Source organism: Orbilia oligospora, assembly GCF_000225545.1.
Source record: "Orbilia oligospora ATCC 24927 unplaced genomic scaffold scaffold00078, whole genome shotgun sequence".
NCBI classification, from domain to species: Eukaryota; Fungi; Ascomycota; class Orbiliomycetes; order Orbiliales; family Orbiliaceae; genus Orbilia; species Orbilia oligospora.
The window spans coordinates 1521694-1547910 of record NW_011645635.1 but is presented as its reverse complement, the minus strand read 5'-3'; the positions used below and the strand labels follow the sequence as shown (position 1 = coordinate 1547910).

The window sequence follows — 26217 nt, the reverse complement described above, 5'->3', positions numbered from 1 at the left end:
TATATATATATATATAGGTCTATACCTAAGACTGGTCTGGAGACAAGACCTAAGACTAGTACGAGAATATCTACCGATGACGGTTCAAATCCTCAATATGAATCGTCAAAACACCACTTTTACTCTCCACCCCGACCTGAATCACAAACTTCTCCCCTTCCTCCCCAGGCACCATCAACAAACTCTTCTTCGCTCTAAACCTCCTAATCCACTCTTCAAACTCTCCCAATGTCATCCCCTTCTCCTTCCCAATAACATCACCCTGCTGGACTAACACCTGATAAGTCGAACTGGCTCCACAGTTCCTATTCATCAGGTATTGTAATCTAATCGTCCTCTCCACGGGTTTAAGACCATCCTCTGTGCTAGTGTCCGGAATTATCAACGGTTCATTTTTGTATAATATAAATTCTTGGGTGTTTTCTAATAGTCCACTTGGGATTTCATATTTTTTGCGGGGACGTTTGGTGCCGCTTAAGACTATTTTCTTGGTTTTGGGATCGATGGTACGGTGGAAGGAACCGGTACAGTTGAAGAGGGCGGAGTGGATTAGGAATGGAGCTGATGATGGAATTAATTCTGTGCACCAGTCTTTGTAGGGTTTGGTTATTAACGGTGGGGCACGGTAGAGGAGGGATTTTAGAATGTCGATTTTTGATTTCCAGAAGATTGAGACGAGGCGGAGGGTTGGGTATTGGGTTGGAGAGGAGGATTCGAGGATTAACAGTTGGAGTTCGGGGGGGAGGGAGGACATGGGTAGGGATTGATGAGGCTGTGGGGTTTTAAATTTTGGGATTTTTGAAAGACGTTTAGAGGGGTTTGAGGCTTTGAAGTTTTATGTATGATTCTTTTGTAGATGTTGGAGTTTGAGGTTTCGCGAGGGGATCGCGTTTTATGTCGAACGTTGGATGGTTTGGGGTTACACTTTACTCGATTGGGAGGGGATTTGTACCTGCGCTTTGGTTCTAACATAACGTCACGTTGGAGACATCACTTACACTGGCATCGTGATATATTATACCAATATCTATTGAAGTAATTGAATATATTGTTTTCTTAACTGAGTACTTGTATATAGTAGTGTACACCTAGTATAACTAATTAAATACCATGTTAATCCTAGATCTATAGAATTCTACCGCAGGAATGTTGATCGATTTAAACGTTTCAACATGGAATCGAATCTAACAAACTCCCAATTCCTTCCAATTGCCGATTCTGGATCTACCATTCACAAGACCGCCTCATTTTGGTGGTCAGCTGACTAAAAGAAAGAAATTCTATTTTCTACTATTTTCTTGAAAGAAAGCGCTAGATCATGAGGCTGAGATTCCAAAGTTCAAGAAAGAATAACCGACCCGGTGCCAACTAACCCCAAGCGTATTCTATCCATACTAGTATAGTATACATATACACAATCAAGTTTGCATGAATACCCTTTTCCTTTGAGAGATCACAAAGACAAATTCCTGTAAAGGATTATAATTACAATATACTACGTAATATATGGCAGAATGAGGCGTCGTCCCATTTGTAATTAACTTGCGACACGGCCTACGATTGAAATTGATTGAGAGAAAAGAAGAAAGCCATGATTTTACGGAGAATTCTTGGGCCACGTTTGGTTCCAAGCTATTTTAAGCATTTCTCTTCTTTCTCTTCTTTCTTCGCCGAAACTTTTGCATATTACGTGGAGACTTGGTTAATAGGAAGTTTTTCTCGTATTAAATTCCGAAGACCCTTTTTTCCCAATACAAAGTTTTGTATCTTAATAAATATTTCTTTTTTTCTTTTCGAATCGATTCAGAAAGAGGGAAAAGGGAAAAAAGGCCAAATTGGTCCATAGTTTGCCCAGCGCTTGCACAAGGTCATGCGATTGGTCGAATAAGCCATGACTTGCAGGTGGATTCCCAGCAACCTGGTGGAGATCCCGTTCAAGAAGCAGGGGAGTTACCGCCCGTCGATGCCCAGGCTTCGATTGGCTGAGACGCAATCTTGGTCGGTTCTGATATTTTCTGTCTTTCTTTCTTTCTCTTTCTCTTTCTTTTCTTTTTGGTGCTTTTGTGTCTTTTTATTGTTTGTAGGTGCAGGTAGACATATGGAGTCAGAAGAAAGAAATGAGACTTTGACTCGTGCGAGCGAATGGAAACGAGGCGCTCATGGTTAGTACCCGGCCGGCCCTTTGCAGAATGATTCTGCGAGCCAGGGTCCTTTCCCCCCTCCTTCGTTCGAAGACAAGCTGTTGGATGGTGTATTTGTATGGGTTATGTATCCCGTGATATCATATGAGTTGAATGATATATATACCTATATATATATATATATATGTATTGGCTGTAGGGCTTCCCCCGGGACGAGCCTCGATCGAAGCGCTGACTCGCTGGAAGAACTTCGAGCTAACCTAGACTTTTTTTTTGTAATGTTTAAAATTTCCGGCATTGATCTCGAATACTTAGCCGTCCACGTACATATTCTCATACAGTTTTGTTTGCACTGCCCGTAGTAAATGAACTATTTTGAAAGAGCGAAAGAAGGTATTTGGAAGTTCGAAACAGCTGTGCATATTGATTGATTTCGCAAGTACTACATCAACAAACAAGTATATCTAACTGGATTCGAAAGGAAGGCTCGTTAAAAGTTAACTTGTTTGTGGGAATCAAAGGCGAACTGTGGGGTATTCCTTGATTCGACTTACCCTTTCTTTGGTGGGATTCTGTCCGGAAGGCGTATTTTAGTCAAGGGCGCTTAAGTTGTCGCTGCAATTTCATAAGATCAACGAGGGCAAGCTGTATGCATATGATATGCTATGTCATCGGGAGAGGTAATAGGTAGTTGCTGCCTACAAGGCTAAGACGGACAATGCAATCACCAGATTATATTGTGAAAAGCAACCTCTTTTTCTTTTCCCTCTCTTTCTCTCTCTTCTCAGTTGAGTACCTGGTATAGTAGTTGAGCAGTTGAGTATAGATTTTGGTAATATAATAGAAGTTTTGAAGTATTTGTACTGGAGAACAGGTGTTCTGTTGATAACTCCAATACTAATTCATCTCCAACTCAACTCAACTCGACTCAACTGAACCAAACTAAACCAACTTCAACAACATCCGACACAAACGCTTCATCGAACTACCCTTCTCCGGCCTACCTCTGCGACACCATCACTCCGGATCAGGAACGGTCCATCCGCCATAAATAAAGAAATAAATATAATAAAAGAAACCGAGAAGCATCATCGAAGCCAGTAAGTGCAGTTTGATCACAGTGCTTGCAGAAGCTGCTACGTTCTCCGTGTCTGTGTCTGTGTGTGTGTGTGTGTGTGCCTAGCTTGGCTAGCTTGCCTATTGTCGCTGTTCGGTTGGCTATTGTTTGCAAGCGTCCTCCACCGAATCAGCTGGTCAGAAAGCAAGAACAATCGACATTGTTCGACCGAAAGAACCCCCTGTTCATTGTTCATTGTATTATATTACACGGTATTGTGTCAGTCGGTCAGCCCAGCTGGTGAGATCCCCCTTGATATTTCAGCCAGTCACAGTTCATATCCCCTGTTCAAACCCGTTCAGCAACTGTCGAGGCGCCGACGGTTTGGGTCCGGCAAGGACGTTAGTTCATTTTCAGAACATCCAACAGACGGTACGTACGTACTTACATACATACTGACTGAACGGGGGTGGAGAGGAGGGGCTCTGATGCATATCATTGTATTGTATTCCAACCTATTCTTACTTCTTCTGACATACATACATACACACCTACATTACATGCATCCAACTCCACTTCTTACCAACAATAACTACTCCTCCTCCTCCTCCTCCTCCTCCTCCTCCTTCTAAGATTCGGATTCGGATTCAGATTTAGGTTCAGATTTAGATTCGGATATACCAATCTCTGCCTCTCTGTCTCTCTTGTCCCGTATCCTTTCTTTTAACCAGCATAGCTCCGTCGTTCCGCGTTTCTCTGCTTTCCTCTCCATCCTTTGACTCCTTCCGTTCTTCTTCTCTTCCCTTCTATATTGCCCCACGTTCGACTTGAACCACATTTAAAAGCCTCCTGCTTGCCGCCAGACTGCTGGCCAGTGCCTGCATCTTCTTCGTTCTGATACACTTTATCGCTCACATCGACAAGGTACCAGCATCACCGGTCAGGGATTCTGCATAGGCCACGCTGCTGCAATCCTCTGCATGGTTAAAAGAGGCAAAACTCATCATCCGACCAGCTGTTGAATACATTTTACCTTACCTTACCTTGCCTTACCTCACCTCACCTTACATTACATTACGTCTAAGCACTTGCAGAACCTCCGCTGCCTTCCTTTAATTCTCATTCCTCCTCTTTTTTTTTTTTCCCTTCTCTCTCTCTTCCTTGATTCGATTCAGACGGGAAACAAAGAAAGAAAGGATCTAATCTTCTTCTTTTTTACTAACTAGATTTTTTAAACTGCCGAATCACAGGCTCGCTGGTTCGAGCTAACCGCCCTTCTCTTACGATCTCTCTGCACGGCACTGCATACTCTCTACGTCCCGCCCTCGTCTCCTCGCTCTGTCCAACTGGCTAGTTTGAATTACTCGCCCGACAGATTCACCATAACTCCATTCGTCGTCGTTCTATCTCGATAAAAATAAAACTACTGGGTGGCTTCTCCGACAAGGCATGAATTAAGGAGGAAGGAATTCCCAAATTCAAGATCCCCACACAATACTTTTCCTTCTTTGGCTTCTAAAACAGAAGAATTTGGAAAACCGTTGACCATGGAAGCCGCACCTCTGACAAGGGTACGTACCATTCATTCTTTCATTCTTTTCGTTTTTATGACGCCGCCTGGCACCTGTCTGGCAGGTGTTCGGTACCGGAGGTACTACGGAACATGTGTTCGAATCAAAAAACGAACTAGAGAAACAATCAATCCTACAATTGAAATACAAAATACTTTTTTTCCTTCTCTTTCTCTATTCCAAGTTAATGAACTTGACTTGCTGACTGACGTCTTCGATATTGTTTGTTACCCCCCCTCTTAGGCTCACGCACACGCTTCGAAAGCCACCCACCAGCAGACCCTCCACAACTTCCAGCTCGCTTCGCAAGAACATAAGGACGCTGCCGAAGAATTCGGAAAAGCTGAGCAGGAAACCCAGGACCCTGAGGTTAGTTCTTCATTTCGCATATTTCTGCTGTTTCAAAAAAAAATAAAAATTGGGACAATCCTTTTTTTCCCTTCGCTTTCTTTATTTCTGCATTTCGCATTCTCGAAGGGCCTGTCCGGTACCGAAAGCCCCTGCTCGTCCCGGCTGTTTAAGTCGTTGTTCGTGGCTTGAATGGGGTGGTGTCCGGTTCCAAGATCTCGGACCCGCCCATAAAACCTTCACCACCTCACCACACCCACTTCGGACTATTTCTTTTCGATTCTGCATGTAATCTCATTCTGTACTCGGAGTCTGTTCGCAAAAAAAAAAAGTCTGATCATATATTATATAGTCTCATACCCCCTATTCGACTTCTGTCACTTATAGCAATTTTGTATCCTTTGGCGGGAGCGTTCACAAGCTGGTCAGCACAAGTAATCTCATTTAAATGACATTTGAGGCTTCAAACTTGAAACACGCTAACAAGCTATATTATTTCGAAACCCACAGGCTCTTCGAACTCTCGCTTTATTACAACAGCACCACCGGGACCTATCATCTAGATTGCTGGCATCTACCGTCCAAACTCCTCCAACTCCTCCTCCAAACCAAACATCATTTTCTACCAAAGAATCAACAATGGCGAAACCGGTAACAACCAACGCCACTACATTTTCCCCGCCTACGTCACCCAAGCACCGGCCTCCACCGCTGTTTGGGCCAGAATCGAATAGGCCGGAGTCCCCTCAGTCGGATAAGCCTAAGATGTTCTTCCAACCATCTACACCGACCACTCCTAGCACTTCGGATAACCCGTCCCATCCGTCAGGTACGAGGAAGGTAGCGCCACCGCCAATCCCACTACCCTCGCCTACATCCATCACTACTCAAACTCTCACATACACTTCTATGCGAGATGGACCGGTTCTACCTTCTCCCAATCCGTTCCAACTAGCTCATGAACTTGCCAATGCCAGAGGTATCCGTTCTCCGGTTAGAGGCCGAAGTCCGGCGAATACGGGCAATGATAGGAATTTCCTGCAGGTTCGTGAGCCGGAGCCAGGTGCCCGTGCTGCTAGTGCAGGTGGGACGGTGAGGGGGACGAGTCCGGTATTATTGAACGCACCACCGAGGAAAGAGAGGAGAAAGTCGGCCAGTGCCACCAGTCCTGTGGTTGGGCCGAGGGAGGCTCTTCCTTTCGATTCATTCAAGGGCCCAGCTCTTGGCGAAGGACCTATCAGACCTGCTGTGAAGGAGTACGAATCTTCCTCAGCTAGGGGTACCAGTCCTAAACCGCCAAAGCTGGATATGGCCTTCACAAAGTTCTACAGCCAGTTTGAGGAATATATTGAAGCTGTCGGGAACCCGTTAGCATTTGCCGGGCTACCGTTGGATGGGGATCTGTCGAGCATGGACCCGGCATTGAGAAAGGCTGTAGCTGACAAAGGTGCCGCCGAGAGCTTTTATGTCGTGCCGACAACCGGTGGTACGATGTCGTACGCTGGGATCCTAACACGGAACCAACAGCAACAGCAACAAAAATCTAATAGTGGTGATAAGAACGAGCCGGCAGCTGTTCTTACGGTAGGACAGAAGCCAGCGGACAAGATGATCAGCTCGAAGACCCGAGAGGAGCTGGAGCTCGAAAACACTCAGCTGAGGCAGCTCACCGACATGATGGCACACAAACTACATACATGGGAGACCAGTGCGAAAGTGAATGCCGCAAAGATGCGGGAAAGCTTGCAGGTACTGAAGGAGACGAGCCACAACAGCCCGGTAGCAGAGGAAACCGATCGTGGATTCGGTAAACTAAGGATGGGCGGACGCTCGCCGTTGAAGTTGGGGGGTGTTAGCACGGGCAAGACGGAAACACAGATCTTGACTCTACCAGACCGACAGACAGAATCGGAGTTACCTCCAACTCCAAGGTTAGCGCCTAGGACACTAACACTTCCTGGAAGAGGTGCAGCGGACGATTATGAGCCCCCAAAGACTCCGAGATTCGGTGGAGGATTCCCCAAAGATTTTGATGACGACAAACCGACCAAGTCGAACCGTGCTCTTTCACCGAATCCAGCCGGGAAGGTTCGAGGTATTTCACCCCTTCCGGGTTCCTCGAAACCGAGAGCGTTGTCGCCGGCCCCTTCGGTTCTTTCGGAGAACCCATCGTTTGATGAGCTTCAAGCCGAGGTTGCAAGGTTACGGCAACACGAAACCAAGATCTTGAAGGAGAACGATAAGCTAAAGACTGTTGTGGGGAAGTACCGAGATCGATGGGAGAAATTGAAGGAAGGGGCCCGCGCTAGAAGAGCAGAGCAAGAAGACGGTGAAAGCGTCAAGTCTGAGGCCACGGATTTCAAAAGCAAGATTTCTGTGGACAATTGAAGCTTTCACTATTGATTTTTCACTTCAGCGAGAGGAGAGAAAAAAAAACCTTCCCCATTATATATTTATTTTTTTGTTAACGTCATTCACGACCCTCATTTCATATTGGCGTTTATCGGTTTTCTTTTTTTATTATTATTATTCTTTTCCTTCGTTTCTTTTGTATACCCTTTTTTTTTTTATTAGTTGCATTATCTTTTTTTTTTTTCTCTTTTCTTTTGTTTTCCGGCAGAAAAGTCTGGTTGATGAGACTATGACTTGACCACCAGGTACCCTCTCGGACTCTCCTTCTGGCTACCTCATTCTCTAGTAAAAGTATTACGAAGGCACGGTGTGCCGTACAATGTAGCTTTTTATATAAGATGTGGACAAAGAGAGAGAGAGAGAGAGAGGATGAGAGTGGTCTCGTAAGCCAGACCAATTGGCGAATAAGATTTATATAGAGCCGGATGGGTTGTCTCAGTGTTTTCATTTGTCGTCTGCCTCGTTCAGGCTGGTATTCCTACTATTTTACCTTCTTTTACATTTTACATTCTTTTATATCCAAGGGTTTTTTTAATGTTTATTTTACTTTATTTTTTTTTACTTTTATTTTTTCGAACTACCACTTCATTCATTCATTCATTTTTTTGCCTCGTTTTGGTTTATTTTTATTTTATTTTTTATAAAGATGTAATCCTTTTGATCTTCGTTATCTTTTTTAACCTACCATCCAGCACAAAATAAATGCATAGATTGCTCTTTTTTTTCTTCATACTATTTCCCATCATTTTGGTATTTTTTTTCCTATCTGTTAGTTTTGTATGTATGTGTTAGCATATATCATCAGAGGAGTGGTGTTTTTTCAGTCTTGTTTTTATATATTCTTCTTTGTACCTACTTACTTGGTTACTTTTACTTATTGAGGTAGTGTACTTGCTACACGATATCATTCTATACACTTCATATATACTAGTAGAGTAGTACTCGATGTAGATAATAGATATAAAAGAAAGAGAACTACTTCCTCCCCCAAACAACCAAGAAATTAAAATCCATCTCACAAACCTCTTCACCATCTTTAACTTCAGGTCTCTTTCCATTCCCATCAAGTCCCCATTCACCAGGCCACCGTTCAACCTGTTTCCTCATAACCCAGCCAACCTCGACTTTAACATCTTCGAACCCCGTGGTAACAAGTAACTCCTCCATCTCCTTCCTAACCACTCCATGCCTTTCAACCCCTTCCATCTTCCCCTCCGGATGAAACTTCCTACTTTCCTCCCCAACGTTTTCAAAGTCCGTCAGACAGATGATACCACCGGGGTTGAGTAATCCGTGTGTTAGAGTTATAAATTCGGGGAGGTTTGGGATGTGATGGAGGACTAGGTTTGAGATTATTATATCGAATTTTTGGGGGGTATTTGTATTTGGATTTGTTGTTAGACGGGGGTCTGATGGGGAGGTTATTAGAGCGCATAGGGGGGTTATGTTCTTTGGGGAGTCTTTCTTTGATAGTTTTTGGGAGAGGTGGGAGATCATTGTTGGGGAGGGGTCGATGGAGAGGATTTGAGAGGTGTATGGGGAGAGGAGGAGGGAGAGGAGACCGGTGCCTGTGCCGAGGTCGAGGAGGGTTGGTTCTTTTTGTATATAAATATTAGTATTTTATAGTATTTTATAGTATAGTATAGTATAGTATAGTAAGAACATACTGGATGGATTGTCGAGAGACAAGGAGGGGATACGGCGGAGGATCTCATTGAAGGCGGAGTTTGTGGCGGATTGGACGTCTGGGTTTTGGTCCCAGGAAGAGGCTTCGGAGTTGAAGCGGGCGTTTGAAGCTTCTGTCATTTTTATTCTATTCTATATACTTATTATATATATTATATTGTATTATATGCAAGGATGGTATTTCGATGAAGCTGTAAATAAGTATCATGAAGTAGATGTATGTATGTATGTATGTATGTATAATGATAGCTAGTCGGGTAAGCTAAGCTTGTTCTAGCCGAGAAGTATCCGAATAACCCTCAAACTTCATAGCAATCCTCGCAAGTCTCAGGACCCCCTCCGTACACTCCGCATCCGTCGGCGGTGGTAATAGTTCCAGACACTTTTCTACTTCCTTTTCATAATCGATGTATCCATCTTTTCCATCTTTTATACCATCATATCTATAATTATATTTATATTTATGTTTGTATCTATGTCTACAACCAAACAACAACGGATCGTAATACTTCAAATACCGTATAAGATTCCAATCTGTAATCGTAATCCCCAGTGTTTTTAAAATAGTTAAGAAATGAGTATGGTGGGGGAATATACTCGGGTTCTTGTGGATTGTGGAGATGGCGTTTGCATTCGGTGTTAGTATGCAGTTGGAGTTGGCCGAGGGGGATGCGTATGCATATGATGGGGATGTTAGAAGTGATTCTTCGGATCTGAGGAAGTTTGCTAGGAAGATGTATTTAGTGAAGGAGGAGGAGGAGGAGGAGGAGGTTGGGTTTTTATCAAGATTGATATTAAGATTTAAAAGGAGGGAGGAGAGGTAGTTGGTGAGGATTTTGGTGGTGATTGTGAGGATTGCTTCGTCGACGAGATGGCGGAGGTGCTGTTTGGTTTCGTTGGTGTTGATGTTATTGATGTCTGGAGATTCCATTTTGATATCAATTGATTAACATTAACATTCGATGAAGTATTGTATTCTATGATATGTATACGAGATGATGTATTTTGTATATTTTACTGAGTCTAATTAACTACTCTCACTTCCATGCTGGACTGTCAGTAGAAGATAAACACTCCAGATCTTCGAGCTCATTTGATACTATCGACATCGAATTGATTTGATGTCGCGTGTCATGTGACCTCGACGGTTGGTGTTTGTATGAAATGTGGAAAACATGGCATAGAACCTTCGCGCAACATTCCCCTCCTCATCCTTCACCACCACCACCACCACTTTTGTTATCTAATCACCAATCCATCTCTCCTTCTCCACCAAGAAGTATTACCAAAAAAAACAAACAGATAGGAGTGTCAATCAATACTCATCGTTTATACAAGAAGAGAGAGTCATCATGTCGACATCAACTGCTGCTGCTGCTGCTGCTGCTGCCCCACCAGACCCCACACCTGAAGAACTCAAAGCCGCTAGAGAAAAAGAACAAGCCGAACAAGCCACTCTACCCTACAAATGGACACAAGCTCTCGAAGAAGTCGATATTATCGTCGCTCTCCCGGCCGGCACTCGAGGACGGGATTTGATCGTTGATATCAAACTTACCGGGTTGAAAGTCGGGTTGAAAGGCAAGGAGCCGTTGTTCGAGGTTTGTCTATCATTAACTACCATCATACTCTTTGTATTGGATATCTTACTTATATAAACAGGGAACACTATACAAACCCATCCGCCTCGACGATTCAACCTGGTCCGTCTCGGACTCAACCCTTGAAATCCATCTGGATAAATCCAACAAAAAGGAATGGTGGCCACACGTTCTAACCCACCATCCCAAAATCGACGTATCCAAGATCCAACCCGAGAATTCAAAATTAAGCGATTTGGACGGTGAGACCAGAGGGATGGTGGAGAAGATGATGTATGATCAACGACAGAAGGAGATGGGATTACCGACTAGTGATGAGCAGAAGAAGATGGATATGTTGAAGAAGTTTCAGGTGCAACACCCTGAGATGGATTTTAGTAAGGCGAAGATTAATATGTAGTTTTTTCCTCTCTTTTCCTTCTTTTTTTATATAATGGGATTATACATACCTTTTTTTTGGAGGGGATTCTTTTTGGGTTTATGGTTTGCATAGCGTTTTTCAAAGTCTATCGAATGATTTTTTTTATTTTTTATTCTTTTTTTTTAATAAAAGAAAATAATGACCAATAGTGTGATGAGAATATGTCATCCGGTTTCTACATATATTATATTACACGATATCACTGTGGATTCGGTACGTCGGGTCGGATGACGGAACCACTCTACTCGAGGATTTCTTATACGCTGTAAAAGTTTAAACTTTTTTTAAAATTGAAAGCGCCACAAGCCCTAGGCCGACCATCTACGTAAAGAATATATTCGCCGACGAAAAAAAAAAAATACAAAAAAAAATACTGACATGATATTGACTTGATTCGGTTATATCTAAACAATATAATATTTTGTATCCGTTCGAGCGGCGGTTGTAGTTATCGTGAGGATTCAATTCATATTCAACGTTATTACCTATATAGCACTATATTATATACTACTATGTACTAACACCCATCAGAGTCGGTTGGATAAAAAGGACATCTTCATATTTGATATTTATGATTACTACTACATACAAACATCCCGAAATTATCTTTAATTTCCTGCAACAATCGTATCCAGCTAGCATTACTACTTGATATCATATCAGCCTAGAAAGTGGGGTTGAAGGGTTCTTATTCTTATTCTTATTCTTATTCTTATTCTTACCGGGGGGGACAAAAGGAACCTGTCAAAAGGAAAGGGATCCATCTGGCCCTTGCTTTGTGCTACAGAAGCTGAAAACAACGCACATGTTCCCCCACCACCCATCCCATGTCTACTACTTTTTTGTTTAGTTTTAGTTTAAGTTTAACCAAAAGGAAGTGGCTGTTTCTTGCCACGATGGTATAATCGTATACACTTATTTTTCTTCTTTTCTCGTATTTTGATCTCGTAATTTTTCCTTGTTATCTCTCGCGTGCGGCGCAGTCGAGTCGGACGAGATGACCGAGGGGAATTGAGGGTGGTCGGAAGATACCGAGTCTGATATGATGGCCCCCGCATGGAGTATTTAAAATGGAGAAACGGGGTAAAAACCTCCAAGCCAATTGGAGGGTTCGATTGAAATTGTGATTTGTGCGTCTGTGGATGCATATACATAAATACATCCATACATACCTACATATGGTGAGCATTTTATACGTGCAGGGGCGGGATTGTGTCATTTAGTATGGATATTCGTTTCGTTCTTGTAGTTCATAACTGAACTTCATAATTTCATATTCTATTAGTAAAAAAAAAAAAATACATCCAAGCTGAGGAAATCTAGAGCGACAAGGGGGAAGAAAAGCTTCATTCGAATCATGAAGTAATTAGTACTGGTGCCGACAGCTGGTGGCTTTTTTTTTCTGGGTTAAATTTCGTTTAAAAAGAAATTTGAGAAAGAAAAAAAAAAAACTTAAAAAAGTCTACGAAACTGGCTGCCAAGGTGGAATTGAACCATAGATTTGGGCCGGCGAAAGGCGACAGCGGTAACGGTAGCGGGTTTAACTATGGTAGAGCTCTGACAAATTGAAGATATCCGAGAAGAAAAAGACAGAATGGCGATAACACATGTATGTACTCTGATGTAGTATCTTTCAGCCACAAAAGAATGTTCACAGTTGCAATTGCGTCTCGGTATCTACTATGTATATGCAATGCACTGTTGGAAGAGGGATAACCTTGTAAGTACTGCGGCATGACGATATATCTCTTGATATGCCCAACGGATTGCTCTCCGAACTCCGAGAGCATATCTTCTTTCTCTGCCTACAAGAAATAAACTATAAGTTTCAGATATTATTGCAGAAAAGGTACTTGCGAAACTATTTCTATTGGTTAGAACTCTCCCTCTCTTCTTTTTCTTGTTAAACTAGCGAGTACGAAGGAATATCCGGACAGGGTCCCGCTATCTACTTTGTTTCTTTTTTCGATAATACCGCGCGATCCAACGATGCTCGGAAAGATGAAGAAATAGGGGAAACGAAGCTCCCCTCGGCTGATATTATTATTATTAAACGACCAAAAGACGAAAAAAGTTCCCACCCGCGGCGCGCCCGCATTTCTGTTTCCGCTAGCTAAGCTTTTTTGTTTTCCTTATATTTCATCAATTTTATGAATAAAGAATAGGAAAGGATTTTCATAAAAAGGTTACTGTTCTTGACCCTTTGTTTCATTCCCCCCCCCCCCCCCTTCCTTGTTATCAATTTTCCCTCTATCAAACGAGACCGTTTGAAGGCAGCTCTCATATCCCTCTTCTTGTTGGTTACACTTTGACCGGACAGGAATCCTGGAACCGAGCTGTTGTTCCCCCGCAGTTTCTCTGGGTGCGGTCTGACACACTCACTGGCAAGTTCCTTTAAGCCACTCACAGGCTCGCCCACCTTTTCCCTCTTTTTTTTTTTTTTTTTTTTGGTCCTCGCAAAAAAAGGTCGGGGTAAACTCCGCAAACCTATTTGGATTTTTTATCATGTTGGTCGAGATTCGTAAGGTTCTAACGTAACCGATGAATACAACGTTTCTTTCGCAGAATCTTTCCTAATAGGGCTGTCTATCTATATATATATACACCTATATACTCCACTACATATCGATACTCTAAAGCTTACCGACGACAAGCTCTTATCAAAATATTTGACAGTTCTGGAATCGGGTATATATTCACAGAATATTTCAAAGAATTTAACTATCGGATCGAATTCGAGGTTCTACGAAAAGTCCTAAGCTAAGGGGGAAAGAAAAAAAAAGAAAAAGAAAATTATGAGAAAGACGGGTCACCGGATCTTGTATCATCGCTTCTTCTTCTTCTTCTAAAACAAACGATATTCAGGCACAGCGCTTCTCTTTCCTCTCTCTCTCTCCGCTTTTTTTCTTTCCTTCCCCAGCTTTGTACGACTTGGAAATTAAGCACGGAGGGTCGAGCTCGAGTCCGATACACACGCAACAAACAAAACCAACAAAACCCACCACACCCTCTTCGCGGATTCGTCAAGACCCTCGACCTCAATTGGACGGAAAAAAAAAAAAGAATCTTTGATAATTTTAAAGATTGATTTACGAGGAGGAGGAGGACCCGACGTTAACGAAATATATCTAATTTATTTTATTTTATTTGATCTTTTTCGGATTACTACTCGAAATTTGGGAGGGGAGGGGAAAAGAAACAAGCTTCCTCCCTGTTTCGAGCGATCTTGCTTACTGGTTTACCAACTAACGGGCCCCACAGCCGGTCAAGGTTGAAAAGGTTCAGTACTTAAGTAGTTATGCCGACAATTACCCTGGCACATTCGTCTTTTATCGGAAGGGATCAGAGCTCTGATGTAAATGTAAGTACCCTCTTTTTTTTTTTTTTGGGCAGTTGCGCAAGGCAGGTCAGAGGTTCGGCTGCCTGTGTTAACTTATGCATGCATGTCTAATATACCGGCCTGCTCGCCTGCCCTGCCCAGCCGTTCACCTCATTTTCATGAAATAATATAATTCCTACCTCTCTCTCTTCCTTACTTTTTACTTTTATTTTTTCCAAAAGAATCACTTTCCCCATCTTTCTATCTGTGTTTTTTGTCCTCGGTTGGCTACAGGATAGCATCGCGCGTGGTGTACTACCTTAATACTTTAACGTTTAAAGTATACCCGGGTGTCCTGTGCTTTATCGAACATTTTGGACTTCCACCCAAAAACACACACGTTTAAATTCTTCCGCCACCGCCGCTGGTTCAACGGCTTTTTTTTGGTTTTTTGACAAGGGGGGGTTACCGGTCTTTTTTTCGCTCTGGCTTTCTTCCAAATAGCCGGGTAAAAAGGGCAATTTAATTAAGAAAGAAAGAAAGATAGATTCGCTGTTGATTTGAGTCTGGGTAAGCCTTGATGGCTTACTGTTTTGTTTAATTTGTTCTTTTCTTCTTCTTCTTGTTTTAGATTTCGGCTTATTGGCTTTTTATTGTGTATACGTGTGTGTGTGTGTGTGTCACCGTATTTCGCCGGGGCGCGCAGGATATATCTTTTTTTATTTGTTATTTTTTATTATTTTTATTTTTCTTATATGATTTCGATACCCATTTCTTTCGCACCGATTCATTCATTCCGATTACATCTCAAGTACGTTACATATGCTTCAAACCAATCTAACATAAAACAAAAAAAAAAAAGAAGAAGAAGAAGGACAATATGAAAGAGAAGAAGAAGGACATACCACCAACAATGCAGAAGCTAACAACTTCTTCCCCCCCAACGGCTCTATCCTTCAAAACCCAAGATCCAAATTCAAACAACATCCAAGAACTCGTCCCACCATTAACCCCAGCAACAGAAGTCGATCTTCAAAAGTCTTGTGCTAGATTGGTCCAATCGACGGGTTATTCCAGATCCTTCAAGGATGCTATCAACTCCTCCGCGAGTAAAAATGCAACAACAACGATGACGACAACTCAAAGAAGGGGGAATGGAACAATACCGGTGGTGAGGAGTTATAATCGGGCTGCTGCTTCTTCTTCTTCTTCGAAAAGTGGGAGTAGAACTCCGGTTGGGAGGGTGGTTAAGACTGGTTCTTCTTCTTCTTCTGCGGGGCATAGAAGGAATGGATCGACGGTGAGGTATGAGAAGACTTCGACGTCGAAGTATGTTCCACCTAGACGACCGGCGCCTGAGAAGGCTTTACCGGTGGCTAGGAGGGTAAGGGTCAAAAGGGAGGATATAGGAGGATCTGAGGAAGAAGGAAGCAGTAGCAGTACGGTGGTTAAAGAAAAGGGACAACTTGAAAACAGAGAGAAGAAATCAATGGATACTATTAAAGAAGCAAAGTCTTCGGATGGAAGTAGCGTGGAGGAAACGAGAACAGCAACAACAGAGAAGAATAAAAAAGTCGGGGTGAAGAAGTTGGTTAATGTCATGACGGGGTATATACGACAGCACGAGGCTTCATCACAACCGGCTATGGAATCACAGTCTTCTCCGTCAATGTCGAATGAAGTATCACCATTAAAGGAAAAGTCGAATCCGTGGGAGTCATTACAAATCAAATCTTCAAAGAGGAAGGATGGAACTACTTACATCGAAGCTATTCCCGAACACCTCCAGACGAAAACTAGCTCTGATGAGGAAGGGAAACATACGGGTCTAAAAAGAAGTGTTTCAAAACGTCTGGGTAATGCGGTGAAGGAATATGTCAAGCCTCCACATGTCGATAGGTTTACACCGGAACCATTGCATCCTATATCTCCAACGTCGAAGGAAGAATCGAAAAAGACGGAACAACAGAAGAAATATAGAGTCACGAAGGCCATGAGAGAATACGTCAGACCTTCTCCGACTGATATCTCCAACGTCACAATTGAAGAAGAAGGACAACCTCCTAGTTCACAAACTTCAAAGCCCGAAAGGACATCAAAATATATACCCGCAAAACCTCCCTCGCCCGTCGAGAAGCCAACTTCTCCAACCTTAACAACGACAAAGGACAAGAAGCCAACTTCTCCAACCATAGCAACGACAAAGGACAAGGACCTTCAAAAGGCGTCAACAGAATCCACAACTTCCAAACAGCCTACCGCTAATAATCATAGCCATCACAATCCATTCCGTCTACTCCATGACTATGTAAAACCATCTATGACGGAGCTACCAACCCTCCAAACAAACATTCCACAAGCTCCTACCCACCTTTCCCCCATCCTTCCCTCGGAAAGAAAACCCCTGACCACCCAAAGATCACAACCTTCGATGCCTTACGTCCCACCTAAGATTCGACCTAGAGGCAAAACACTCCCCTTGGACGACAATCCGCTATCTCCAAAACCAACTTCTCCTAATAATCCTTCCACCGTTGCTGCTGCTGCTGCTGCTGCCACCCGTCAGGGACCAATATTCGGAGGCGGATACCCCGCAAAACAAGACATTATAGCTACTACCACTACCACCACAACAACAACATCAACAGCGGGATCAAAGGATAAAGAAAACCGCGGACCGATATCACCTGGATTCTTTGGTAGAAATCCGGGTGGCAGTGGGTTTAGGATACATTTTTCACATTTTTTGAATAAGCAGAGGAGTGATGGGTATGATCAGCTGGAGTGAAGTATGAATTGATTGAGTTATGTATTTATTTATTTTATTTTATTTTTATTTTACGGTTGGTTTGGGGATTTTGTTGTGAATGGGATATACCCTTTTCTTCTTTTATTTTCTTCTTCTTCTCTTTATTAATTATTTGGTTTTGTGTGGATATGTTTCATGGCTATTTTGAATGGAATGGCTGGTTTATACTTTATTTACCTTTCAGATAATATTTTTTGATGGTATCTTTTCTTCTTCTTCTTCTTTTCTTTTCTTTTTGATAATGTTTATATTTTGTACATAGTACGTGAGATCAGCGGGTGTGGGGTGGTTTTCTTATGAACATTCTTTTTCGGGTTTACGTTTTTTTATTACTTTTTATTGAGATCCGAGTGGGTATATATTGCTATACGTCAGAGGGCTTCGACTTTTTGAATATAATACTTATTATTCTATTCCTAATTCTCTTTTTTACACACAAACCCTCCGGAGGTAACTTTTATTTCTGTGAAAGTCGATTTGAAGATATATATCTGAACACATACGTACTCATTTGAAACATCTGCGGGAACTACCGCTTGGTTTTACAACTACGCCGTGGCCCGTCATGTTGTGTAACCCTCCATGGCACTACAGCCCCCCTCCCCAGCCCCCTGGTCTCGATTGATTTGAATCAAGATCTTGGAGAAAGCCCATTCCTGAAAGTTGGGGGAAGACTTGATATCTGGCCGATTTGTCGGGAATGAATATTTCTATTACCTACCTTTCCGTATCTGATGCGGTGCGACCTGAGATTTGTGATAAGCGTTTTTGGGGGGAACAGGGGGGTGGGGTTGTGGGAAGAATGATGTTGAGGATTCATTGTGGATGTGTAAACTATATATATGAGTCCTGTGTCTGATTTACGAACTAGTAGTAGATTTGTCTCGTACCTAGCTGGTATGAAGATATGTAAACGCGTCTGAATCAAGAGAATACGAGTTACTAGATTTCAAATCAATTGACTTATCCCCGGGCCTTTTTGTGTTTAACGCGTGGTGTTCCTTCTCACGGCCAGATTATAATTAGAATCATCAAGATCTCCTAGCTTTCAGATCTGCGAGATGGATTCTAGAATATCTCCCCAAAGGTCTCACTTACCAGCCCCCTCCCGGGCTCCCCCAGGCTAGTTCCATCCACAGTGTGGCTGCAGTACTCTAGCTATTCAAGAAGTCGTACCCGATTACAACATTCACAAAATCCAATGAGGTGTTTTAAGGTTCTTTTCTCATAATCCCGATGTATGTATAATATAATAATAATGTATTTTCGTATATACAAGGTGAGAAGGATTGACACCTGATGATGACACCGCCCATGCAAGCCACTACTGTATACGTAGTATAAATGCATGCACCCACGAAACAGCGCCTTAATTCGAAGATCCTCCCCCTCCTCCTCCTCCTCTCCCTAAAAAAAACAAAATCCTTATATTAATTATTACACAGCTAACTTTGACGGCTACTTAAACTACCTAACTTGGTTTAACAAGGCCTAACAAATTAAAAGAATAAAAGAAGATACCCGATCAGCCCTGCAGTTTCTGACTCAATCATGCATATCTTGGGCTTCCGTTGAGACACGGAGGGATATATATATAAACAAGTTTAATTTGACGGCTCTTTTGTTTGGTGATCGTTAGTTAAGTATATTGTTTTTATTATATTATTACATTGAAAGACGGAAAGCCCGAGAATGGATGCATGTATGCCCTGTATTTCTTTTGTCTGGTATACTAGGTTAGATGTCGAAACCGCTTTGGAGGTTTGAAACGACAGATCCCCTGAGATGGAAGAATGGAAGCCTGTTCTTCCCCCCCCTCTTTCTTTCTTTCTTTTGATGAAAGGATTTGTATGCATGTTGGTTGTGTAAGTATATATGTATGCACTATGATATGTATGTACTAAACATTATCGATTAGAGTAGCTCTAAGAAGGTTTAGTGATGGAGGATTTACCGGTTCTTGATACCATCTGATACATAACCGGTTTATGCACCTACGTAAGGAGTGAACAGTTCATATATACTAACTAATTCCAAAGTAGAAAAGTCACCCAAAAAAAAACGCCCTTTCGAACGGGGGGAGGGGAGGGAAAGAGGGCAGATGCAAGCCCTTCCATACGCCCTACCATGAAATTCAAAACTTTAGCGAAAAGGTAAACGGCTGCCAAACCTTTTTTTCTCTCTCTCTCTCTTTTTTGTCTTTTTGACAAAACGGGAAAGCCGAATCCCCTCCCTCTTCACAGGTTTTTTTTTTGTCCTGGTGTGTGCGCCTGACCATATCTACGAAACCCTCTTTTGGGGCGAGGTGCGGGAGAAAAGCCACCGGTGCACCCTCGTGTGTACTTACATTTCAGCTGTCAGTCGTACATATAATACTATTTTTCCTTATGTGAGTATAATAAACTTCTAAGAAGAGTATTATAACCGAGCTGCTCATCCGACTGGATCGGTTGAACTGACGTTATGGGGGAGGGGGGAAGTATGTAGTAGAGACATCTGCATCCTTTTTTTCGATGCACGAATGGAAAACCTAGAACGGCTAGTACCTATTCAGCCTGGTATAGCGTATTAAGGCCGTACAAGTCGCCTATTGGTAGTCGGACCATAGGGGGGTCCGCTTGGAAACGGAGGGTTTTTTTATACAACATGGGTTTTTACGTTTCGAGTTTTTTTTTATTTTTTTTTAGTTATGGCAGCGGAGTGGTGGAGTATATTCGAGGGAGAGGGAGCTAAGGGAAGATAATCAGATCAAGTGAGGTTTCTTGGTAAGCTGGTGGTGGTGTTAGTGGGCTAGTGGGGTGGGGTTTGAGGGGAGGAAGAGGATTTATAAAAAGAGGAATCCTTCCCGCCGCCAGCTGTTTCTGTGATAGTTAACTTGATCGATCAAGTTCGAATCTAGTCCTTATCGTGGGATAGAGTGTTTTGAGTTATTTGGTTTTATATTATATGTTTTAGTTCTTTTTTTTTAAAAAACATATTTATCAAATATACTTGATCTTAAAACCTTTTCGAATCCACGGAGTTCAGATTAAGCTTTCGAGACCTTGTGGAGCGAAGCTTTCTATTATAAGTACGGTATATCTATATCGATAAGCTATCTTGGCCATTTACCCTACGTCATATATACAGAGTTAGGTACGTCTAATACACATAGACCCTTTTAACTCCCCGAATTACAGATACTAACTAAATACTTTACAGGACTATAGGTTCCTACTATACACATTACACCGTCAAATATGACGACCCCACTGCAATCCAGATGCGAATTCCCAAGCTGCGATAAATTCGAAAACCTCCAAGCCTGCGAATACTGTCAATACGTCTTCTACTGTTCCCGCGAACACCGTCGTTCCCATTTATCCCAGCACAAAGAAACCTGCACAGAGCTAGCAACCGCTTGTTCACGATACCGAGCCGAATATCGAAAACTCAAACGTTTCTCCGGGAATAGAAAATGTCCCAGTCAACCGTTCAAAAACGCCATCGGCCGGTTCACGGAGTTCCACGAAACCCAGGATTATAGGAATGCGAAAAGAACAGTGGTTGAGGTTTTACTCAAGGCCGGTACTAAAGAGGCTTTGGAGGCTTGTGTGGAACATGGGCTGGAAATGCATCGGTTGTGTTGGAATGGAGCTTCGGTTTGGTTGAGGAATCAGACGCCGTTGTATATGATCATGCTTGGGCGGGATCAAGATGCATACGACTTTAGCAAATGGCTATTCATGGATGATGAGGATAGGGATATATATTCGAAGGATGCTATTCATTATAGTCGTCGGGATTTGGAAGATTTGGTGCCGTTCAATTTGGTGAACGGGACGCTAGATTCGGAGATTTGGGAGTCCGTTCAGGATCCATTCGAACCACTGGATTTCATCCGCAAGAAGATTCCGAATGAATATTATTGTCTTAGCATGATTTTGATCAAGATCATGTTATTGCAGGATATGAAGGATCTAGAGAACATGCGAGTTCTGGAGAAGTTACCGGTATTACAGAAGAACCAGGAGATTTTTGATTTGATACAGGATCAAATCCCATCAACGGAGGTGTTCAGACGAGATACTGCGCTTAGAACTCTGGATAAAGAGGATTTCGACGATCTAAGGGATCTTTTAGATCAACATATCAACCGACTGTTTGTGATCATTGGAGGAGATAGGTTCCACTTTTGGACAGCGATGTTGAAAAGAGGTGGACCGGAGTATAGGCCGTCGGATGAGGCCTGGTACAAGATGTTTGAAAAGTTACCTGGAGCATCACAAGTTATCCAGAGTCGGTTGGAGATGGCAAGGCAAGGAGATCAGAGATTGTTGAAGTTTTGCGACTGCAGTTATCAGAAGTATCAGAGGGGGGAAATATCTAAGGGTTTTGTTTCTTGTAATGCGCAAAGGTGTTTCTTTGGGAGGAAGATGGAGAGCTATTGGATTGGTTAGTTAGATGGCCGGTTTGGTTCATCCCGCGAGAATATGGTTAATAGAAGGCATAACAGGGTATAAATATAGGGAGGGTAGGCATGGTAAGGGCGTTTGGAGAATGGGTTTCCTTGCTTAGCTTGAATGGTTTTTGTTGTATCTTTTTTTTTAGGTAATTTCCTTATTTCTCTGATAGCTTACGGTTATATATATATATATGATTTTAATTTTAAGCCTATTTTAACGAGCCTAATTAACAATAGCCCACTTAAGTAACGAGACATGAACTTGAATATCCTCTATCCCACCCACCGTCCGTTTCGTATAGTACGAGCACGTCTGGTCACGAAAACGGTATAAGAGAACCTTGTGTGTGGTATTTTGTCGTCGTCCTGTGTTGTTCGCTTCGAAGCGTGGTAATATATAATAGTAATATTACCTATGATATTCCCAGGTATGTATATTAATCAATTCTCAAACATCTCCACTTGAAGTTTCACAAAACTCCGCGGAACGATTCCGAGATTCATGAGGATTCCCTCCCCCCCCTTTTTTTTTACAACTAATTAAAACACACACGCGTAAGAGCCTCAGTGGATGCCTATGTAAGATGTAAAAAAGTAAAAATAACAGTTCATTTATAATGTTATAGATATATAAAATTGGTCTCGGATCTAGGCTGACTCCTAGCCCTAGTTCGAAACATGGCTCCGACGGAAATGTATTTATAGATGTAGTAAACGAGCCGATGTTTGTTACCGAGTGTCTTGTTTGTGGGTTCTCCGTAGTGTCGAGTGTGAGACTAGTTGACTTGAGGTTTCTGAACGTGAGCGATTAATCTGGTGGCCGAACAATGGCTTTTATGGTGCTTGGATGGTTTAGTCGCAGCTGTGTCGAGTTCTAAAATATGATAGCTAGGTTGTTTTGCCTCTAGCGCATAATAAATATGTTGATGAAGTAATTTTAGTGAGGCAGCTTAGTCTTCAGATCGCAAGTCTTAGATATAAAGCTGTCTGATACTGGAGTCTACTTACTGTAATGTTATTGAAAGTGTGGAGGGTGGATACCGTAGAATTATCTCGTAAACCATAGTGAACGATACTCCGTAGAAGGTGTCTGATATCAAAAGTTCATTCTATCGTGGTATTGTCAATGAAAATATGAAGTATAGAGCGTTAAAATCCCCAAACTGAGAAGCTCGAAGGCGGTCTTCACAAAAAAAGAGAGCGTACGTTCATAATCGATCCCAAGTGTAAGACTCACATAGAGAGAACTAGAGCCTTCCCTGGGAATGTTTTAGACGCCGAAGTTGGGAAGGATCATTCAGAGGCGAGTCCAGACCTTGGGGCCATTGGCAGGAAAATTACAATGCCTCCTCTATCGACGAATGGAACGACCATGTACACAAAAAAAAAGGTACCTCCCTGTTATAGCGCTAGTATGCCGCAGCTTCTAGCTCTATGCCTTATCGCACCCAGGGTCCTCATTCCCAGTAACCGACTTTCCGACTACGGAATGTTGAAGTACGAGAAATCCACTTCCATGCCAGGGATCCAAAAGAAGAACTGATGGATTCTTCTTGCAATGCTTATCTTCGAAAGCCCGGTTTGCCTTTTGGCCCATGGGGCCGGGGAAATATTCATCACTCCGTTCATTGACCAAACCAAGACAAGGTTTAAGGAATTTTGCCTGCCATGAACCTTACCGTTCTCAAGAATATAGTCGTCTAGTCTATCGTACGATAATGTGCGCGCATTAGAATCCCGCACTGCCATTCGTGAGCTTATGAGGCGAACCGCATTGTTTTTTTTTTTTTTTTTAAGATTGGTTCTAGATCTGGTTGGTGGCCTGACGTTCGTGAGGACGACGATCATTTCAAAAATATTTCTCGGATCCTGGTAGGCCTAGAAACCGGTTCGTTATATCATTGGTTGAGGATCAGCGGGTTCATGTATACGTTCTTAGATATTCAATTTATGTACTTACATACACGAAGGCTTTCGAGTTGTGCTCTGCATATCTGATCCAATGAAATTGAAGATATACATGCACATATCTGGCTTGAAAAATTATGCAAAGGCAAATGACATTCAAGTCTCCAGCGAATGGGGCGGACTTTCAAGCAACGGTGGCTTGATATACTTCACTTCCAGCCATTATCAGTTGAAGAATTCTAGAGATGCTACCGGTTGTCAATAATTTCCCAATCCATGGTACAAACAAAATATCTATATTTCTGGACTAATGCCAAATATAGCTTTACCGATATACACGCATGTATGTACGAAGCTAGCTAGCTGCAGTTCTGCAGAATTTTGCAAGGTTAACCTGGTTACCACGCATGCACGACCTTGTCCAATGTAGCAAATCTTTGCGGGGCCGTAGAGCTAGGACAGGTGGCTTTAGTTTCTCGGATTCTCGATATGCAAACGAAAAAGACATCTAATGGTGTCTATGCTGTCGCGTGCGCAAAACGTAGGGGTACTGGTGTTCCCATACGGTACCCAAAGATATGCTCGATTGCAAATCTTTAGCTTTGTTTATGGTAGTGAGAGAGAGAGAGAGAGTTGGGTCTTTAGTAAATATAATAACTTACTGTTCAAAATTTTTACATGGTGAGCTACTTTTCAAATCCTACCATGGGATATATATGTATATAAAACACTTGTGATCTGATTACTAGCTTAGTCACATGGATTCAGGTGAAATGTCATAAAAAGTGGAATATAACCAAGCTCACGCGTGAGAGCTGCTAAGAAATTCTATTATTTGGTAATTCTAATAATACTAGATTCGACGTTTCTTTTGGAAGGTGACTCGAGGGATGACATTAAGGTGTATGCAGAAATTGTACACCATCAAGGTGCTAACACACTGCTTTGCTCCGAAGATAAGTATCTAAGTGCCTAGACGCCGGCATAAAAGTAGAGAGAGAGAAGAAAACGTCAATAATAAAAAATGATACAGGATTGCCAAACCTGTTTACCCGGAAAAGAGAATAGAGGGAGAAAAAAGTCAAAATAAAATAACAAAATGTGCGCCAGAGGAATAATAAAATGGCCCCAAATAGCAATCCCGAATTTTGAAGAATAGTTTTTGGCTTGACCAGCCCGTAAAACAAAAGGATAATAAATAAAAAATAAGGTAAAAAAAATAAAAATAAAAAAAGTAAAGGAAAGGCTCCATGGTATCCCAACTCCATTGCTTTTCATAATGGTATTGTCTCCTGATCCGTTGCTAGGTTGGAAAGAGCGTATGATAGCTATAGCTTTAGTACTCTCTAATTCCTTCCGTGTTGAGAATATCCGTAATTTTCATGATGCTTTGCCGCCGCGGTGACATGGTCGGTGACATATTGCTGTCGAATGACGACCTTGAAGATGAAGAGGCCGGGTGATGGGACGTATCATAGTGATAACCATCTTCGCTCATTCTGTAATTTGAAAAGTTATCACCATGGTCTGGAAAGTAGACTGAGTTCCGCCTACTATGGCGTGGGCTAGCGCCCCCATAAATCTCCTCGGGGACATAGATTGACTGTCTCCGGGAGCTTGGCCGCGAAGTCGTAACTGGAGGAACTCCACCATCGAAGTCCAGCGACAAGCTCCTACGCTCTGTTCTCGTCATTTTGTTTACTAGAGCGTGATTTCCCCTCGTGTGGTTCATTATGAGCCAGCGGATATAGCTTTTGAGGAATTGCCTCTCTTGGATGATTCTAAGAATGTCATCCTGAGATGCGATCGAATCTATGAGTCGAGACAGATGGGTTTCGTCGATGAGCGAAGATTTCTTGAATCTGTCAAGATTGTGAAAAGTAGTGTAATGTGTGCATATCATAGACACGATTTTCTAGGTTGCGGTATGTCAGCAGTTCGATCACATTACGGGTAAGCACATGTCCAAGCACCACCACCACCACCACCACCACCATGCCCAAAATTCGAACTTTGTACCACCGCCTCCAACACAACTGCTGGGATACTTGGGAGGACGAGATCACATAGACCCGGCTGGAAATGCGTCTGTTTTTAGAAAAGTGCTAGTGAATGTAATTAAGTAAATACCTTTGTTCTGTGCCAGAGCTCCGAGTGTGGAATTCCAAGGCAGTCCCGAATATCTCCTGCAGTCTCGTTTTTTAGAAACCGCTCGAAGTAGGAAACCTCGCTCTCTAGTTCCTCCTGTCGCTGAAGATCCAGCGGCCGAACAAAAATTGTCCTCTCAAGTTCTTCTAGACCCGGTCGAAGAGTATTCATCATGAGGATATTTCTAAGTTAACGTATGTGGCTGAATTTTCTACCGGGTTTTTACTGTGCTGCAGTGTTTCGATATCGATTGGAGCTACGTTACACTTTGTGGGATATCGACTTTCGTTGACGAGGCGCTTCGAGGCTCGATTAGATTGATCAGTAAGATAAGTAAGATAAGTAAGTAAGC

The 26217-nt window shown here is 42.4% G+C and overlaps 9 protein-coding genes across 9 annotated transcripts; 4 read left to right on the top strand and 5 right to left on the bottom strand.

The window, feature by feature from the left end:
- Positions 1-70: 70 nt before the first annotated feature.
- AOL_s00078g455 (uncharacterized protein) lies at positions 71-754 on the bottom strand (the record flags this gene model as incomplete). The annotated part of the gene is made up of 1 exon (XM_011123718.1): positions 71-754. The coding sequence occupies one exon, from the start codon at positions 752-754 to the stop codon at positions 71-73; it is 684 nt and encodes a 227-aa protein (XP_011122020.1).
- Positions 755-4745: 3991 nt separating this feature from the next.
- Positions 4746-7505, top strand: AOL_s00078g454 (uncharacterized protein; the record flags this gene model as incomplete). The annotated part of the gene is made up of 3 exons (XM_011123717.1): positions 4746-4769; positions 5013-5138; positions 5628-7505. The coding sequence occupies 3 exons, from the start codon at positions 4746-4748 to the stop codon at positions 7503-7505; spliced, it is 2028 nt and encodes a 675-aa protein (XP_011122019.1).
- A 999-nt stretch (positions 7506-8504) lies between these two features.
- AOL_s00078g453 (uncharacterized protein) lies at positions 8505-9335 on the bottom strand (the record flags this gene model as incomplete). The annotated part of the gene is made up of 2 exons (XM_011123716.1): positions 8505-9124; positions 9197-9335. The coding sequence occupies 2 exons, from the start codon at positions 9333-9335 to the stop codon at positions 8505-8507; spliced, it is 759 nt and encodes a 252-aa protein (XP_011122018.1).
- A 142-nt stretch (positions 9336-9477) lies between these two features.
- AOL_s00078g452 (uncharacterized protein) lies at positions 9478-10146 on the bottom strand (the record flags this gene model as incomplete). Its single annotated transcript, XM_011123715.1, has 1 exon — positions 9478-10146. One exon carries the CDS (start codon positions 10144-10146, stop codon positions 9478-9480), a length of 669 nt encoding a protein of 222 aa, XP_011122017.1.
- A 421-nt stretch (positions 10147-10567) lies between these two features.
- Positions 10568-11216, top strand: AOL_s00078g451 (uncharacterized protein; the record flags this gene model as incomplete). The annotated part of the gene is made up of 2 exons (XM_011123714.1): positions 10568-10816; positions 10878-11216. 2 exons carry the CDS (start codon positions 10568-10570, stop codon positions 11214-11216), a joined length of 588 nt encoding a protein of 195 aa, XP_011122016.1.
- A 4220-nt stretch (positions 11217-15436) lies between these two features.
- Positions 15437-17344, top strand: AOL_s00078g450 (uncharacterized protein; the record flags this gene model as incomplete). Its single annotated transcript, XM_011123713.1, has 1 exon — positions 15437-17344. One exon carries the CDS (start codon positions 15437-15439, stop codon positions 17342-17344), a length of 1908 nt encoding a protein of 635 aa, XP_011122015.1.
- Positions 17345-20604: 3260 nt separating this feature from the next.
- Positions 20605-21804, top strand: AOL_s00078g449 (uncharacterized protein; the record flags this gene model as incomplete). Its single annotated transcript, XM_011123712.1, has 1 exon — positions 20605-21804. One exon carries the CDS (start codon positions 20605-20607, stop codon positions 21802-21804), a length of 1200 nt encoding a protein of 399 aa, XP_011122014.1.
- A 3249-nt stretch (positions 21805-25053) lies between these two features.
- AOL_s00078g448 (uncharacterized protein) lies at positions 25054-25410 on the bottom strand (the record flags this gene model as incomplete). The annotated part of the gene is made up of 1 exon (XM_011123711.1): positions 25054-25410. The coding sequence occupies one exon, from the start codon at positions 25408-25410 to the stop codon at positions 25054-25056; it is 357 nt and encodes a 118-aa protein (XP_011122013.1).
- A 254-nt stretch (positions 25411-25664) lies between these two features.
- AOL_s00078g447 (uncharacterized protein) lies at positions 25665-26036 on the bottom strand (the record flags this gene model as incomplete). Its single annotated transcript, XM_011123710.1, has 2 exons — positions 25665-25805; positions 25848-26036. 2 exons carry the CDS (start codon positions 26034-26036, stop codon positions 25665-25667), a joined length of 330 nt encoding a protein of 109 aa, XP_011122012.1.
- Positions 26037-26217: the final 181 nt, after the last annotated feature.